At 49.4% G+C, this 16,336-nt stretch overlaps 6 protein-coding genes across 6 annotated transcripts; 4 read left to right on the top strand and 2 right to left on the bottom strand.

Annotated features, from left to right (window-relative positions):
• Positions 1-60: 60 nt before the first annotated feature.
• On the top strand, positions 61-4,491 carry N7446_000679 (Elongator subunit IKI3). Its single transcript, XM_058509446.1, has 5 exons — positions 61-1,999; positions 2,049-2,202; positions 2,258-2,600; positions 2,657-3,339; positions 3,391-4,491. Exons 1-5 carry the CDS (start codon positions 212-214, stop codon positions 4,431-4,433), a joined length of 4,011 nt encoding a protein of 1,336 aa, XP_058378425.1. The 5' UTR covers positions 61-211; the 3' UTR covers positions 4,434-4,491.
• Positions 4,492-6,255: 1,764 nt separating this feature from the next.
• mvd1 (diphosphomevalonate decarboxylase MVD1) lies at positions 6,256-7,796 on the bottom strand. Its single transcript, XM_058509447.1, has 2 exons — positions 7,670-7,796; positions 6,256-7,616 (listed from the first exon to the last, which is right to left on the bottom strand). The coding sequence occupies exons 1-2, from the start codon at positions 7,735-7,737 to the stop codon at positions 6,473-6,475; spliced, it is 1,212 nt and encodes a 403-aa protein (XP_058378426.1). The 5' UTR covers positions 7,738-7,796; the 3' UTR covers positions 6,256-6,472.
• A 107-nt stretch (positions 7,797-7,903) lies between these two features.
• Positions 7,904-8,752, top strand: N7446_000681 (cytochrome c1 heme lyase CYT2; the record flags this gene model as incomplete). Its single annotated transcript, XM_058509448.1, has 1 exon — positions 7,904-8,752. The coding sequence occupies one exon, from the start codon at positions 7,904-7,906 to the stop codon at positions 8,750-8,752; it is 849 nt and encodes a 282-aa protein (XP_058378427.1).
• Positions 8,753-9,105: 353 nt separating this feature from the next.
• Positions 9,106-9,982, bottom strand: N7446_000682 (SNAP receptor PEP12; the record flags this gene model as incomplete). Its single annotated transcript, XM_058509449.1, has 2 exons — positions 9,106-9,624; positions 9,686-9,982. The coding sequence occupies 2 exons, from the start codon at positions 9,980-9,982 to the stop codon at positions 9,106-9,108; spliced, it is 816 nt and encodes a 271-aa protein (XP_058378428.1).
• A 424-nt stretch (positions 9,983-10,406) lies between these two features.
• On the top strand, positions 10,407-12,520 carry N7446_000683 (nucleoporin NDC1; the record flags this gene model as incomplete). Its single annotated transcript, XM_058509450.1, has 3 exons — positions 10,407-10,539; positions 10,630-10,897; positions 10,948-12,520. 3 exons carry the CDS (start codon positions 10,407-10,409, stop codon positions 12,518-12,520), a joined length of 1,974 nt encoding a protein of 657 aa, XP_058378429.1.
• Positions 12,521-12,942: 422 nt separating this feature from the next.
• Positions 12,943-13,734, top strand: N7446_000684 (AAA-ATPase Vps4-associated 1 family protein; the record flags this gene model as incomplete). Its single annotated transcript, XM_058509451.1, has 4 exons — positions 12,943-13,053; positions 13,157-13,438; positions 13,488-13,561; positions 13,620-13,734. The coding sequence occupies 4 exons, from the start codon at positions 12,943-12,945 to the stop codon at positions 13,732-13,734; spliced, it is 582 nt and encodes a 193-aa protein (XP_058378430.1).
• Positions 13,735-16,336: the final 2,602 nt, after the last annotated feature.

The raw sequence follows: 16,336 nt of genomic DNA on the forward strand, positions 1-16,336 counted from the left end.
AAATCAAAAAATCTCTGGGTCGGCACGAGTTTGATATCAGTTCTCGACACACCCACTCTCCACGCTTCTTTTCAAGAGAGAGAGAGAGCGTCGCTAGTCGCTTAAACCCGCCTTCGCTCGCCATTACGCGAAATTCCATACGTTTACCGCCCTGGTTGCTTCATGGCGGGGTAACAAAAGAAGCATAGAAAAAGTTACCCGTACCTGGAAAATGCGCAACTTGAGAAACGTCCGTCTCGCCGAGACGCAGCTTGAGGGCGAGCTTCCTCTCACAGCAACTGCATGGGATACTTCATCTGACTCAGTGGTGTGCACCTTTGGCCCCGCTGAGAACAATGCAATCATTGAAGTGAGGCGAAAGCGCCCCGAGATCACCTCAACAGACCCTCTCAGCCCGGAGGCATTCGAATGCATTGCGTCTTGGGATGCCCCATGCCCTCTGCCAGACCTGACGTGTGACCGTGTACTCTCTTTGCATTACTTTGCGGATACTCTGACTGCTTGTCTGGTGCTGGAGGGAGGCGATATCGTGGTTGTCCGTGAAGAACCTCTTCCTGGTGAAGATAAGATCGAAATCGTCGGTTCAGTCGACGTGGGCATCACAGCTGCTGCATGGTCTCCGGATGAAGAGCTTCTAGCTCTCACCACCAGAGCCCATACTTTTCTCTATATGACCAGAGAGTTTGAGAATGTGGCCGATATTACATTTACCTCCAGTGACATGCACGCTTCGCAGCATGTGTCAGTAGGATGGGGTAAGAAAGAGACTCAGTTCCAAGGAAAGAGAGCTAAGGCTCTTCGAGACCCGACTGTGCCCGAGAAGATCGACCAGGGAATCCTGAGCAGCCACGACGATGGTTGCACTACGATAACCTGGCGAGGGGATGGAGCATATGTCGCCGTGAATAGCATCGAGGCTGGTACTCGCCGCGCCATCAGAGTGTACTCAAGAGAGGGTACTCTGGACAGTGTGAGCGAGCCGGTTGATGGACTCGAGGGCGCTCTCAGCTGGCGGCCGTCCGGTAGCCTTATTGCTGGAATCCAACGACTTGATGACCGTATAGATGTGGTGTTTTTCGAAAGAAATGGACTGCGCCACGGCGAGTTTTCTCTCCGTATATCCGATACCGAGACAAAGCCATGGACTTCTCGTATCCATCTTGCATGGAACGTCGATTCGACTGTTCTTGCTGTCAAGTTCCAAGATCGCATCCAATTTTGGACAACCGGGAATTACCATTGGTATTTGAAGCAAGAGATCCCGATAGTTGTTGATCCCTCCTGCTCGCTTCCATTCTCTCTCGAATGGCACCAAGAGAAGGCACTTCGATTCGTTGCTGGTTCCTCAGACTGTATCCTTGATGCGGACTATGTGTTTGATATCTGCCACGGATCTACCTCTATTCCGGATGATGTGGGCGCTGTTGCCGTCCTTGATGGGCAAAATCTCAAACTGACCCCATTGCGGTTGGCTGGTGTTCCACCCCCAATGGCGCATAATGAACTAGCTTTGGATTCTAACGCCATTGATGTTGCATTCAGCAAGTCAGGCACTCGCATTGCTGTCCTAATGCACAACAGTTTTGCAATCTACAATTGGTCCCTGAAAAGTCGGCCCGTTCCTGTTCCGATTCTTGAGTCGAGCTATCCTCTACCGGATGATCCTTCCAGTCGACCCAGACAGATTGCCTTTTTAAATGATACTGAGGTCTTTGTGCTCCGAAGTAGTGGACCAAATGCTAGCCGCATTGAGCGGACTATATTGGAACGCCAGACGACCGAAGCTGTGTATGAGGCTGCAGACTCCGAGCAGCTGTCATCGATCTTTGCGGGAATTGGACATGAAGCTCTATGGTTTTCACATGCGTCTCAACCTGGCCGTCCTGTTAGCTACTCGAGCATCGAAATGTCATTAAATAACCCCGATATTGTCCCTTGGGGCGACAGTCCCAATGTTGATAGTCACTGGGCTCGTGCTGTCTCCATCTCCGAGAGCGAGGTAAGATTTTGTTTCTTGGGATTTGGACAAAGGTTGCTAACTCATCTAGCGCATCTTGATCACAATGTCAAGAACTGGTGGCTTGTATGCGAACAAGCGAGTCCTGGCGAGGAACTGCACTTCTTTCCTCGTGACACCGTCTCATCTGTTGTTCACCACGTCTCAGCATCTGTTGAAGTTTGTTCATCTTAACCACGTGGAAGGTAAGATCCGGTTGTCTTGACTATTTCCATTGTAAAATCTAACGTGGACTTGAAGATATGGAAATTCCAGAGGACACACCCGAAATCGATGAGCGGTGCAGAAGTATCGAACGCGGCTCTCGTTTGGTTTCCGTGATGCCGTCAATCTTTGCTGTTGTGCTCCAAGCTCCCCGTGGAAACATTGAAACCATTTTCCCCCGTGCCTTGGTGCTGGCCGGAATCCGTACGTTTATTGACCAGAAGAAGTACCGCTCTGCATTTATGGCATGCAGAAGCCAGATGGTCGATCTAAACATCCTTCACGATTACGCCCCTGCGCAGTTTTTGGCAAACATCCCACTATTCATTGATCAAGTCAAGAAGGTCGATTATATCGATGACTTCTTGTCACGCTTGCAGTATGTGGACACCCACATTGGTTTGAACTGAACCCTTTTTGCTAACTTTTACGCAGGGAAGAGGATGTTTCACAGACACTCTATAAAGACACGCTGAAGATTTCCAAGAATGAGTCTGCGGCTGTCGCTCAACCGGATGCTCCACCAGCTCCTTCATTGCCAAAGTCGGCCAGAAAGGAAAGCAAAATCAACCAAATCTGTGACGCGTTCCTAGCGACTCTCCAAGCGCGCGTCGATACCAACTTGCAGAATGTCATTACAGCCCATGTTTGCAAATCCCCACCCGACCTAGAGGCTGGTCTAGGACTTGCTGCAGGCCTGAGAACACGAAACCCCGAGCAGGCTGAAGATGCCATTGAGCACATGTGTTTCTTAACAGACGCACACCGACTTTATTCTCACGCCCTGGGAATATACGACCTTGAGCTTACTCTCTTGGTTGCTCAGCAGGCACAGATGGATCCTCGCGAGTATCTTCCTTTCCTCCGTAAATTGCAGCAGCTCCCAGAGACTCGGCGTCAATTCGAGATCGACAACCATCTCAGCCGCTTTGGAAAGGCTCTGAAGCATCTGTACGCTTTGAACGCCCATGATGAAATTCGCGCATATGTCGTCAGACATGTCTTGTACAAAGATGCCCTCGAGCTCTACAAGTATCAAGCAGAGCAACTACGTGAGATCACCGAGCTCTATGCCGACCATCTCCAAGATCAGAACCAATACAAAGACGCGGCAATTGGTAAGTGACTTCTGGTATATAGAACAAGACACGATATTAATCTCAATACAGCGTACGAATCTCTCGGACTCTACGAGAGTGCCTACAAGTGCTACAACCTGGCCCACAAGTGGCGCGAGTCATTGTACTGTGCCATGATGGCATCTCTTTCCGAGGAAGACCTGACCGCCCACATCAACAACCTGGCTACAACCCTGATCGATGAGAACAAAGACTACGTCTCAGCAGCCACAATCTATGCCGAGCACCTGCGCGACTTTGTCACAGCCGCACGGCTCCTCTGCCGGGGCTCAAAGTTCGCCGATGCCGCTCGTTTACTCACACTGAACGGCAAACAGAACCTAGTCGCCGAGATTGTCGATTCCGGTCTGGCCGAAGCAATGGGCAATATGACCGACCTGCTAGCCGACTGCAGATCCCAGCTCAATGCCCAAGTCCCGCGCCTCCGCGAACTCCGCCAGCTGCGTGCTGCCGACCCGCTCGCCTTCTTCGGTGGTGATCCCGCAGGAGGCGACGCAGGCGTCGACATTCCTGACAACGTGTCCCTGGCCCCAACAGATGCATCGACGCTGGCTGGCCGCTCCATGTTCACTCGATACACTGGCAACACTGGGAAGACTGGCAAGACTGGTATGACCCGATACACCTCGAAAACCCGCAGACGTGAAGAGCGCAAGCGAGCCCGTGGTAAGAAGGGCACCGTTTACGAGGAGGAGTACCTGGTCAACAGTATCCGACGACTTATGGAACGGGTCAACTCGAGCGTGGCAGAGACCGAAACCCTTGTCGATGCGCTTTTGCGTCGCGGAATGCGCGAGCGCGCTGCTGCAGTTGAGAAGGCGCTGCTGGAAGTCTCGACTATGTGTGCAGAGTGCCGAGACGAGGTCTTTGAGGTCCCTGTCGTCGAGAAGAAGAGGAATGAGGACGAGGATGATGAGGAGAATCCCGATGAGCCTCATATCCCGCCTATTTATGGTGGTAGAGGCTCCGGGGTCTTGGCGGAAAGCATTGCTATTGTTCAGGGTGGTGGTTCCGCTCGCGTGAAGGAGATCCCTATCGTCAAGGAAATGAAGAAGTCTTCTTTGCTGGCCTGAAGCAGTCAGTGAGGATAGCTCATAGCATTAACATATTTCCATCCCAAAATAAAAAGTTGCTTCGATTCTCAGCCGTATAACATCGTCATATAAACTCGGAGGATACGCCCAGGAACAACCGAGATTCTTCTCTCTGCTGGGATACCTTAGTGCAAGCAAGATTGAGGAATATTCAGCCTTGGGCACAGGGCTCCGTTTGAGGAAAGATACCTGTTCCCATGTAGCGTCTCTATTTCAATCGACCTGGCACATAAACAGAACGTCACTCGGGATCAATCAAAATACGTGCTCTACCAATCCCCGATAGCCTTCAAGGAGGTGGTAATATGTGTCCAAGGGATTTCCATGCCTTGTGTGTCACGAGTCATATCTGATTAGCACAGGAATGAAAGATCCTTCGTTGCAGCCTGTCCTCGATATTATCCCCCATGTCCCTCCTAGTCTTGACCATGACTCACTGGGTGTTGACCACTATAATGAAACGCTGCCAGCAATGAACCAGATGGCATCTTCCCTGTCTACTGGAATCAACGTATACTAGTCTTTATAATGCGTGAATCCGAAACAAAGTGTGGAACAAAGACTGCGGGCCTGGAATTATAATCAACAAGCGGGAATGAGTATGTAGGTCGGAGATGATGAGTTTTCGTGTTTTGTCTATAGAGGGATCTTTCTTTGCTTCTGTGTGAACTATACTGGATATAAAACATGTCTAGTCCTAATAAATGTTTCTAGAATGGAAAAGAGAGGCTGATTATCATCATTGACTGTGTACATTCTATCTCATACTATGTCTATGGGCTGAGCGTGCTACTCATGAGATACAATGGGCCAGAAGGGAGGAGGGGGGATTCATATGTCCATGCCTTCTTGGTTGCGTTCTATCCTTGAAGATATTGTGCTTATGATAATCAAATCCCGGCCATATGTCGAATACATGTTGCGACATCGAGCAGTAAATCAGTTTCTCACAATATACACGCCCAAGATTTGGAATATACAGTGCTGCGTCCTGTCAGTAACTCAAACTTGCAGAGAGAATGTCCTCAAGGAGCATCAGGTCTATCTCACACGAAGAATCCATGACGAAGTACATGGTAGCAAGGTCATGTCTATTCATTCCGAATTACGGGGTATATCCTAGCTAAAACAAGCAGTATAGCGCAGCTATTTTAAGGAAGTGGTGCAACAGACACGATTCTTTCCCACAATGACACGAAGACGTTACATATGTCTGCAGTGTATCCAGTAGCCAAGTCAACTACAAAGGATATACGAACAACTGAAAACCGAGAATATATAAAAAAGGACCATTTGCCGCATTTATTGAACTGCGAAGAAGAAATAACAGACAGGCGCAGTTGTACCACTAAGCTGTTAAGTTACTTTCAAGGATATACACTAGCAGATTGATTCTAACGAAGCCTACATAGATGATGAACCTCTATCTCTGGAGCATTCTTGGTATCCTCCTGGGTGTGAGAGCTCTCTCGACCGCTCAGGGTGTGACACCAATTATCAAATGTTCTTGTGCTGGCATTTCTGAACACTCTCGTTATGCATGTGATCATACTGGTGCTTATTACGGTGAAAACGGATGCGGCTTTGCTGGTTGCTGTGTTTATGCTGGGGGTCAGCAGGCTAGATTTATTCAGGCTTGTGATTTCCTTGGATATGGGTTCCGGCGCTGTGATGATTGTGGCTCATGCTGATTGCAATACTCGACCGGTGGAAGGATTTGCAGAGTGAATGTCTATGCTCCAAGAAGTTGTGATGGATTATCAGTTTGCGTGTCTGTACTTGCGTCTATGAGAGTCAGTGTATATGATATGGCCAAATTGACGCTCGTAGTTTATTATTATGTTCTAGATAATCCCAAATCATGAAAAGATACAGTGAAGTTAATATCTGCATCAAGTTCGTATGGCAGAGTTGAATTTTTCCCATGCAAAGTAGTAGAGGAACGGTAGGGTATCTTTCAGGTAATCAAACCTTCCAAAAGAATGGCCAAGATGGCCCACTAGTCACGGCCGCATTGTCTAGGAGCTGATGATTTCACCAGTCTCACTGACAAGGTGGGTATCAACCTTGACGGGACCCTCTCCAACAGCGGTCAAAATGACACGGCTCACACCGTCCTTCAGAACTTCGACGGCGCGGGAGTCAACCTGGTCCAGGGAAACTCCGGAAGCAGTAACGTTCGCAATTCTATCGTAGAAAGCACCGTCCCAGCCCTCAGTGTTGGGGCCGAGAATGGCCTTCACGGTTCCGGCAACGAGCTCGGAGTCCTTATCCTCATAGTAGATGACGGCATTGGGGCCGGCATCGAAGGTGTAGGCAGCAACTGTGCGGCCAACAACACGGTTAATATCGTGCACAAGGCGGACGGCGGCACGGGAGACGTCGTTCATGTAGAAAATAGGGGGCCACGAGTCGAGGCAAGTGGCGTGGAAGGTGTTGGAGTCACGCATAGTGATCTCGGCAAAGTCAGGGAAGTTGCGGTCACGGATCGCAGTCTCAATGGCGGCCATACGTTGGGGAACAACATTTTGTGCTCGCTCGGCGAAGAGAGCGGAAGTCCCGACGGTAGTCTGCATGCCCTCTGTGCTAGGGACATCCTTCTTCTCGGCACTGACAACGAGGACCAGGGCACGCATCTCAGGCCAGTGAGATGCGGGGGCGACTTCCTCAGCCAGGCTGTCACTGCCGTCAGCAAGCTCGCCGGTCCGCCATGCGACGTAGCCGCCCATCAGGGAGCGACAGGCAGAGCCTGAGCCCTGGCGAGCAATGCGGCTGAGTTCCTTAGGGGATTGAGGCAGTTGATAAAGGTCGGCAACGGCGCGGACTAGAGCTGCGAATCCAGCAGCGGAGCTGGCCAGTCCGGCGGCAGTGGGGAAGTTGTTCTCGGAGACAATCCGGAGGGGGAATTTGGAGAGAGCGGGGAGAGAGGAGTCCGCATCCTCGAGAGCTTTGCGATGGGCACGAAGACTGGAGATACAAGCGAGGGTGCGCTTGGAGGACTGGATGTCCTGCGGCTTGCCGTTCAAGTTCAGGGTGTCCTCAGCGGGGAAGTTACCAGAGCAGGATGCGGTGGTCAGGGTACGGAGAGATCGCTGAGAGAGGGTGACCGAGAGAGAGGAGTTGGTAGGAAGGTTAAGAATAGTATCACGCTTGCCCCAGTATCTTGATGCTTTTGTTAGAGACATGGGAATGAGGGGCAATCGAGATCTACTCACTTGATGACGGCAATGTTGACCGGAGCGGTGGTGGTAGCCCGGTAGACGGACTCGTTAGAAGATGCCATTGTTATTTTTGACAGAAAAAGAGAAATTGAGGAAATTCCAAATGAACGAAAGGGGAGAAATGGGGGATCAGCGTTAATATTGTTTGGGGCGGTGAGGGCAAAATTATCTCTAGTTCCTGCTGATGCGCCGATAAATCGTCCACTCAATAACTCCAATTATTCAACGATGGGAGCCGGGGCAAGTACTCCCGCTGCAGAGCCTCCTGCAACATGTCCAGTTGATCACAAGACTCGTGAGATCTGGCTACAGCAAAATGGCAAATCACCGCATCCTTCGGACTCGGAGGCACCTGCCGATCAGGGACAAAAACGCGCCAAATTGCAACGACCACTATCAACAGATCGCGAAGTGAGCACGATACCCCGAGCAGGTGACTTCAGCGCCGACAGCGCCTGCCCTGAGGCCAAGAAGGGAGCACCATCTCCATATGCTGCCTCGCACGGCAGCCCGTCCAATGCCGAATCCGAGACAGGCCGTGACGAGGCTACCGGTAACTGGATCTACCCATCTGAGAAACAATTTTTCGAAGCTTTGATGCGCAAGGGCAACACCCCCGGATCTACCGAAACCGCCTCGGAACTTGCGACCTCCGTGGCCTCGATCATTCCAATTCACAACGCCGTCAATGAACGCGCATGGAACCAGATCCTCGAATGGGAGAAAAAGGGCCCCTCAACAGACCCCGGGAGCACGAAGTGCGGAGGACCCAAATTATATTCCTTCCGCGGACTGGGTGTCGATCCCCAGTATCTGAGTCCGCGTGCGCGGATCAATGGATGGCTTGGCTACCAACATCCATTTGATCGACATGACTGGGTTGTTGAACGGTGCGGAGGCGAGAAGATCGAGTACGTTATCGATTTCTACCAGGGCAAGCCAGTAGGAAACAATGGAAACTCGGGTCTGGCAGCCAATGCCGGTCCCGGGAAGCTCAGTTTCTTCCTCGATGTTCGGCCCAAGTTGAACACTTATGAGGGTTGGAGGCTGAGGTTCAACCGCTTCACTGGCCTATGAACATGCCACTGGAGAGATGGGATAGTCTCCCGCTGCACATAGAAAGGCGATAACGGAGCATAGGCAGGATTTGGGACCCGGTTGGGTGTATTATGCATGTATAACAACATTGACTTTTGTACGATATTGTGCTAGAGCATTGAAAGTCAACAATGAATTAAATGTTCTCCATTCCATTTACATTGAATGTGGAAGTCAATTCGTAAGCTAGAAGGGTGAGTTGCTTCACCAACAGAACAAAAGTCGAAGAGGATCATGCAAGAGGGATATCGTGCGCATACATGACAGGGTAGAAAGACAAGGATCGCATGGTTGAACGGAAAGCAAGAACGAAGAGAACCGTAAGCACACAATTATCCAAGGACGATCGCAAGGACGATGATAAGAAGGATGACAGCAAGAATCACGAACAGACAGCATGCCCTGTTGCGTGCATTCTTCTGATATCTGCTGGCACTGCGCAGCTCGACGTTGGCACCCCGGGTGTCTTGAGTGACGTTCTGGACATTTTCACTGATGATATCCAACTGACCGCCTTGTTCGGTGACGATGTGGGCAACATCTCGGAACAGCTCGTTCAGTTCTCCCACACTCTGTTCAATGTTACGGATCTCTGTCTCACGCTCGATAATAAGGGACTCCTGGAAGTCCACCTCGCCCTGGTTGGCCATACGATGTTGTTCCTCCAATTGCTGCTCTTGTAATTGCACATCGGTGTCGATTAATGGTTGTTCGCCATCTTCGACTGCCGTACGGGCAGCAGCTGCCGAAGCACGCTGTTTCTCAAGCGCCCGGCGTTGTACTGTTTGGAATTCATCCAAGGTGGCCTTAAATTCAGACGATAGCTTCTGTTGTGTCCACTTCTGGGAGGGCTGGTAGAGTCAAAGTCAGTGTCAGGCGTTCCAAAAAGCAGGGGAATAAGTTGAGCCATACATTCACATCTTCCCAGGTCTGGACCTTCTTGATCCCTTCTCCTACATCCTTGAACCCCGCACGGGTCTCCTCCAAGAGATTATGAACTCGCTCGCGCACACGTTCGGTGTCTCGCTTAGTTCCAAGAAGGGCGATCTGGTTAGACAGGCGAGAAATGTTGGAAGTCAATGTAAACAACTGATCAGAGAGCGTCTCGGCCAGATGATCGAAGCCCGGATCGTCGCGGTATTGCGGGTCTTCATCCCTGCGCATAGTGGTAGGCTGTGCCTCCAGCGAGTTGAGGCGATCAAAAGACATGACAGCGATACGTTAAAGTAATGAGTGTCAAAAATGAAGGTAGAAAGAGACTGGATAAGAAAGCAGCTATCTGCAGGTCCCTGCTGCCTTCGCCGGCAGACCGCCCTCACATGACGTACAGTAACCACTAGTCTAAATGAGGCTAGTACGCTGTGGCTTAATGTTCGCTGTGCCACATATCACATGACTATTGTGGCTGGTGTGTTTTGATGCCTCAAAATATTCCATCATTGACTTGGCCGTTAACTGATTCCGACCAGCTCAACCCAACCCGCTGTCAGCTGTGACTCTCCGTCAACATTGTCGCCGGCTTGCCAATTCCACCCTGCAGCTCCAAGGCTTTTCCCTAGGATCGTCGCTCTGACCATGCTCTAATCTTTCTCACATTCTCTTTCACGAGCGCATCCCACCCTAAGCTTGCATCATGGCCGCTGTTCGAACTCGGCCGTACAGGCGAATCTTGACCTCGGCCTTGCACCGAAGATTTGTCCATGCGTCTGCACTTTCACTACTAGTCTGCTATCTTGTTGCGATTCTCATTGGGAATAAATCATCCTGTAAGTATTTTTCAATCTTATGGAGTCGAGCTTCGACGCTTGGTTCGTTGCCCCGAGAGCGTACATTGCTAACAATTATGACTGAAACAGGGCTTTGGCTATGGTTTCCCATTGGCACTTGCGGTATTCGAACCGCCATGCTCTTCCTTTCCTGCCTCACCGTCTTCGTCCTTCGCGTCAGTCAAATGCACCTCGGTTCGAGAACGTCTGCCTCGTCATTTGGCATTTTTAAGCAATTCACTTTCTTTCAAATCGCGCAAACATTTGGCTGGTACATCTTCTCGGCCTGGTGGTTCACCCAGATTTATATCTGGTCGTCTTCGGCGGGTAATGATCTCCAGCTCGTGAAACGGGGGAGGTATGTTAATCGTCTCCGGATTATACAAACATTGGACTAATGAAATTCAGGGTACCCGAGCGAGTGACTATGAACGAAAGACCAATTTACCTTCATTTCTACCACTTCACCCTCGCATGTGTACAGGCAGCGTGGCACCTGTACTCCGACTACGACCGTGTCCCTTTGCCCATCGCGGACCGAAGTTCCAGAACAGACGACCAGCGCATTCACCCGGTACAACAAACGTCGAAGTATCTCCAGAGAACTTGGATGCAAACATTGCAAGATGGGGGTATCAGGAGTACGTTCGTCGCAGGTGCTACTGTTCCTGTGTACCTCGTCTTTTTCCGCCAGACTGTGTGGAGCTGGTTTTTCGCCTTCGCCCGGACTTATGCGGACTTCCCAAGGTCTGCAGCCGATGTCAGGGGCTTCTTTCCTCCAGATCCCATCACCACGTTCCTCCGGACAGTGTACACGGGAGCGCTGCTTGTTATTCTCTGGGAAACCACCAACCTCTCTTTCTCGGTGTTCATCGGCAAGGAGCCTCTGAAGCGGGGCCAGCCACTCACGACAGACGCCAAAGATCCCAATGGCAGCCTTCTCAACGGTCTCAACGCAAAGAAGGAGATTGTGAGGACTTTCGCACTCTGGGAGCTCGGGTTGATCAGCCAGCGCAACCCCGAGCGGCGCAAGACTATTTTCAGTGAACTTGATCGCGAGAAGGGCTCGACTTGGAGTCAGGTTCTGGTTAGTCTCACTGATGTCATCAAGGGTGTTACCGTCCGAATCGAGCAAATTACGAAGCCCGCTCCCGTTGCCCGAGCATCACCGCAAGCCAAGCCATCGGATCCTGTTCTTCAAACTCTCCCGCGTCTCACCGAGCCCCTAAAAGACCAGAACGTCTTTTCTGCTGTCCCAAAGGCTACTTCCCGACAGGACAAATTCGGCGATGCGTTCAGTTCAACTGCGAAGTCTTTTGGTCAATCCGAAGACTGGACTCCAACTGCACGTGCTCGAATGCGTGATGCTTTTAGCCAAGCATCCTCGGCCGTGTTGAGCCCCGAGCGGAAACAGAGACTGCTCGGTTCTTCTGAGAAGATAAAGCTTTTGACCGGCGGTCCCTCTACTACCCACAAACCCGAGGACATCAACCAGTTACTTGCACAATTCCTTCGTTCGCCTATTGGTAGACCATTCCAACAGACCTACGCCAAACGTCTATCCTCGATTGTTCTCGGTGCCCCGGTGTCTTCCTTGTCTCCTATTGTTGATGCGGTGGAGTCGTTGACTAGGCTCCTGACTGCCAGTTTGGCTGAAGACCCGTATGGCAAAGTCCAGGCCGACATACCCCCTACAGTGCGTCTTCTTACTGACACCATTCTTACTCTGGACGCATTTATCCACCAGGGTGGTTTGGATGCTCACTGGACAGATGTCGACTTCCCCTCCTCTAGCGAGCCTACAGCGCAGGCTAAAGCTCGCCAGGTCCCTGAGGTGGAGCTCGTGCTTGACACACTCCGGGGTAGTCTCAAGGACCTATTGGCAGCCTTCAAGCCTTACTTGCGGGATATTGGTGTCGTGGGCAAGGATTTGAGGCTGGCAAAGGAGGCAGCTGCCATTGACGCGGAGGATTCATTATGATCAATGCTCGTCGTTTTTGTTCAATTTCTTTTCTAATCCTCACTATATTTCATGATTCCTCATACAAAACCTCATGTATTGTTCTCGGTAGTATTGTCCGATTTGGTCTTAGTGGACAGATGCATGGTTTGGCGTTCTGTCAAGATGGGCGTGGGTGTGGGCTGGGATACAATTCAGCTAAGTGAATCAATGCCTTTTGCTTCCATTAATAAGATCGCCTTCATTTCATTCCAATTTAAGCTTGTGTAAAATTCCCTTTTCTATAGACAAGAGGTGTTGCTCCAAGTATGAGTCACATGACGGGCATTTCCCATCCAACGCCTCGACAAGCCAACGACACTTGTCCTCGAACACGTACCGGAGCAGCAACAAGGATTCGAAAAGTATTGGAATAGCACGGAGGAGTCATCCATCCTTGAACCATGTCATTGACCAACGTCTACCATGTGCGTCGCGTGGCGGATACCTCGGCAAAAGCGTGCCTGATCTGCTACAAACCGTCAACCAGCGTGATGGTCACGCCAGACCACAAGGTACGACGAAATAGACATCCTCAGTGAAGAGAAAAGTTCAATTATTGCTTTCCCAGTCAAACTGCTAATTATCATGCATACAAGTGGCTAATTCACCCTCCAGGACTTCTTCTACGTGTGCCCCGCACATCTGCAAGACAAGCACTTCTGCTCTCCAATAATCGACACAGAAGGCCAAGCAGCACGCGCCAAAGAAGAAGCAATGGCGAAAGAAATTGAAATGGTCAAAAAAGAATATGAGGAGAAGCAACGACGAAAGAAAGAGCGCGAAAAGGAGTCAAGCAGAGAAGATAAAGAGGACAAAGCCAAGAGTAAAGATGAGTCTAAAGACAAGGACAAATCCAAAAATTCAAATACGAATGACGAAAAGGAAAGGGATGAGAGGGTTCGTACCTGCAAATGTTGTATGACCGTGCTAGCTGACTCTTTGGAAGATCGCTTCTATTCAGAAAGGTACCGGAATAGAGAAGAAAACGGATGATTCACCACGAGTTTTCGCTTTGCATAAGTATGAGATTTACAACCGTTAACTATGATATGGCGATTGATTTCTAACTGTTATGCAGGAATTTCTATCAGATGCGTATCGACCGGCAACGAAACATAGAAATAGCGAAGCGGAATCAGGAAAGACTGAAGAACCCTTCATTATTTCCATCTGTGCCGTCAGGAAATCCTTGATTCTCTGGGTTACTGTTTATTTACATGTTATCATGCTACTAGATGACAAGGCCGATATGCCTATTACATGATAAACCATCTCTTCGATCAAACTAGCGCACGAAGTTCTTACTCCAGCAGACATGGGTACAATACCGTCTACATTGACTGGCTGCCGATTTATATCAAACGACTCATGGACTACACGACTCCAATACTGACGATCCTTCACCTCAATTTATCTCGACAGGGTTGCGGAAACCAACGGATGCAACCAGACGGGAACTATCAAATCATGAAATTCCCATTCCATCACACCTTGACAAATACTCGACTCCAAGCCAACCTCCGGCACAATATCCGTCGATTCATACTACATCTAGCAAACAGCGGTTACCCAAACTCGTGAGGTTGTATTGGCCCCAGTCCATGCGCGGGGCACCGTTTCTCGGGCACATGTACAATATCCCAACACAAATATCTGAAACCAAGCTGGTGATCCTGCACGATGCACAGGCCAAACCCCAAACTCTATCCCTATCCATTCCTCTCTACTTCACCCGCGTATTTGTATATACCAAGCCCCCAATTTAGATCAAGCAGCCTAACAACATAAGTCTGTTCTCGATTCCCGCCCGGGCAAACAAAGATCTCCCTCACATACACCACAATACAAAACCACTAGGCTTCAGGTGACCATCATATCTTATCCTTCACAGAGTGGGGGTAAATAAGCGCTAAAGCGAACCCTGCTTGTAATTGAGGCGAAGCTCATGAACCCCTCCTGGAGGCCATGTCAGCCCTAGTAGGCTACTTCTTCCCTAGCTTCCTTCTGTGGAACCGCTAGTACTGTATTGCAGTGGCGTAACGTGTAGGCTGTCATGCATGTGAGGCTTGCGCGTTTTCCTTGGGATGCATTATACATCATGTCATGCAAGGTAAGTTGAGGTCGGATCTTGAAGATGATTCATTTTGTTCTATTCTTAGGGTTTCATGACCTGGGCTTGCTCCGGTTTACTGTGTAAGAGGGGCTGTGTAGTTTTGGTTTTATTCTTGATTCTATACGGAGTTTCGAGTTTGGCTTTGTTAGCTAAGGAGCACACTATGGTTTTCGATTTGACTGTAGTCTAACTTCGCAGTTACTACATAGTACACGAGGGATTTACGGTTTTGTTGCCTGAATGCCAGCTAGTTACTCATCACTTTGTTGATATCTATTTGGTTGGTGGTTGGCTAATGATCTCCAGTCTTGATCATATGCACAATCCCCGATATTGATTATCATACTCCAAGCCCCTCATCTAGACAGCTAATGTTAGTTTTGCTTTGCTGGTTTCATATGAAAATTGAGCAGCCTGGCAATGCCACAATCTATAATTAAGTAAATGGCATGCGCAAAATGACATATGTCTCTCTTCAATGCACCGAAACAAAGTAACTTACCGGATCTAACCTGTTGTTTGGGTGCTACTTGGCAGGTCTAGACAATGGACACCCCTAGAGGGACTAAAAGCCGACTAGGACGGCACTATGTACACTAGATGCTTTTAGATTACTTGGTAGCGCGAAACTGAAATAATGAATCAAGGCAGACACAAATGCGCAACTTGCATAAAAACATGTGAGTCAGGTATTTCACTATAGTAAGTTAGTCAATGGTCTTTTTTAGACCTGCGTGTCACGCACCTTTACCACCGATTTCTTAAGGTTGAATGGTCAATTAAAATAAGTAAATCCCCTGAGTCGATCCAGGTTATTCTATTCATGCTTGTGGCCTATACCTGTAAACATCTACTCGGCAAGCAAGCAGTGAACGAAGCACAGGGCTGAAGTAGTACACAGTAGCCATGGACAAGAGATACCAACCAACAATCAACAAACCAATCAACGCATCACATATAAATCCCAGGCAAAACGATTGTATCAGACCTCTCTACGGTAGAGTAAAAAGAAAGAACCAATTCGAAACATTATCAACCCAATCACACCCAAAACCAGTACCAGCACCAGCGCCCGACAACAAACCAACTCACCAAGCCCGATCCCAGACAAACCTGAAACAAAGTTGCATAGAAAAACACCAGCGATCGACAAGCGATCCCAACCCCATTTAACGCCAAACTATGTAATGACGCAAATAAAAGGCAAAAAAGGATGTGTATCCGTAGCCTAGCACCAACCAGCCCAGACCAGACCAGATAGGAACTCCACAGGGAGCTCCCCCCTGCAAGGCAGTGCACTGCCCCACCCCCACCAGGTAAAAAGTGACTGCCAATCACAGGATACACTTAAGATACCTGTATATATGATAAAATGATGTATTGAATAAGACAAACAGTAGAACAAAGAAATACAGTAGTCATATCTATATAGGGCTACACACACTGTACCCAGACAAACAAAACAAACAAAGTCAAAAAATACAGTAACAAACATACACAGTACATACACGTAATCCCAATACACTGCTCTAACCAATCGGGCTCTGGAGGAACAGACCCGCTTTGCACAGCCTCCTTCTTCAAAAACCTTGGAAAGTCGACAGGGGAAATGAATTTGATTCTTTTGGCGTTACGCTGATCTCTGCTGACAGCGCTTCATGCTGTGGAGAATGCGTTTGTGA

Source organism: Penicillium canescens (assembly GCF_028828765.1).
Source record: "Penicillium canescens strain IBT 15451 chromosome Unknown utg000001l_segment0_segment0, whole genome shotgun sequence".
Lineage (NCBI taxonomy): Eukaryota > Fungi > Ascomycota > Eurotiomycetes > Eurotiales > Aspergillaceae > Penicillium > Penicillium canescens.

What these genes read in the sequence shown, in the direction of transcription:
- mvd1 (XM_058509447.1), bottom strand. Translation starts at nt 7,737, where the DNA reads ATGGCATCTTCTAACGAGTCCGTCTACCGGGCTACCACCACCGCTCCG. An exon ending in GTCAACATTGCCGTCATCAA is followed by an intron (nt 7,617 to 7,669) that starts GTGAGTAGATCT and finishes AAAAGCATCAAG; the next exon opens with ATACTGGGGCAAGCGTGATA.
- N7446_000679 (XM_058509446.1), top strand. Translation starts at nt 212, where the DNA reads ATGCGCAACTTGAGAAACGTCCGTCTCGCCGAGACGCAGCTTGAGGGC. An exon ending in TCTCCATCTCCGAGAGCGAG is followed by an intron (nt 2,000 to 2,048) that starts GTAAGATTTTGT and finishes TAACTCATCTAG; the next exon opens with CGCATCTTGATCACAATGTC. An exon ending in ATACAAAGACGCGGCAATTG is followed by an intron (nt 3,340 to 3,390) that starts GTAAGTGACTTC and finishes ATCTCAATACAG; the next exon opens with CGTACGAATCTCTCGGACTC.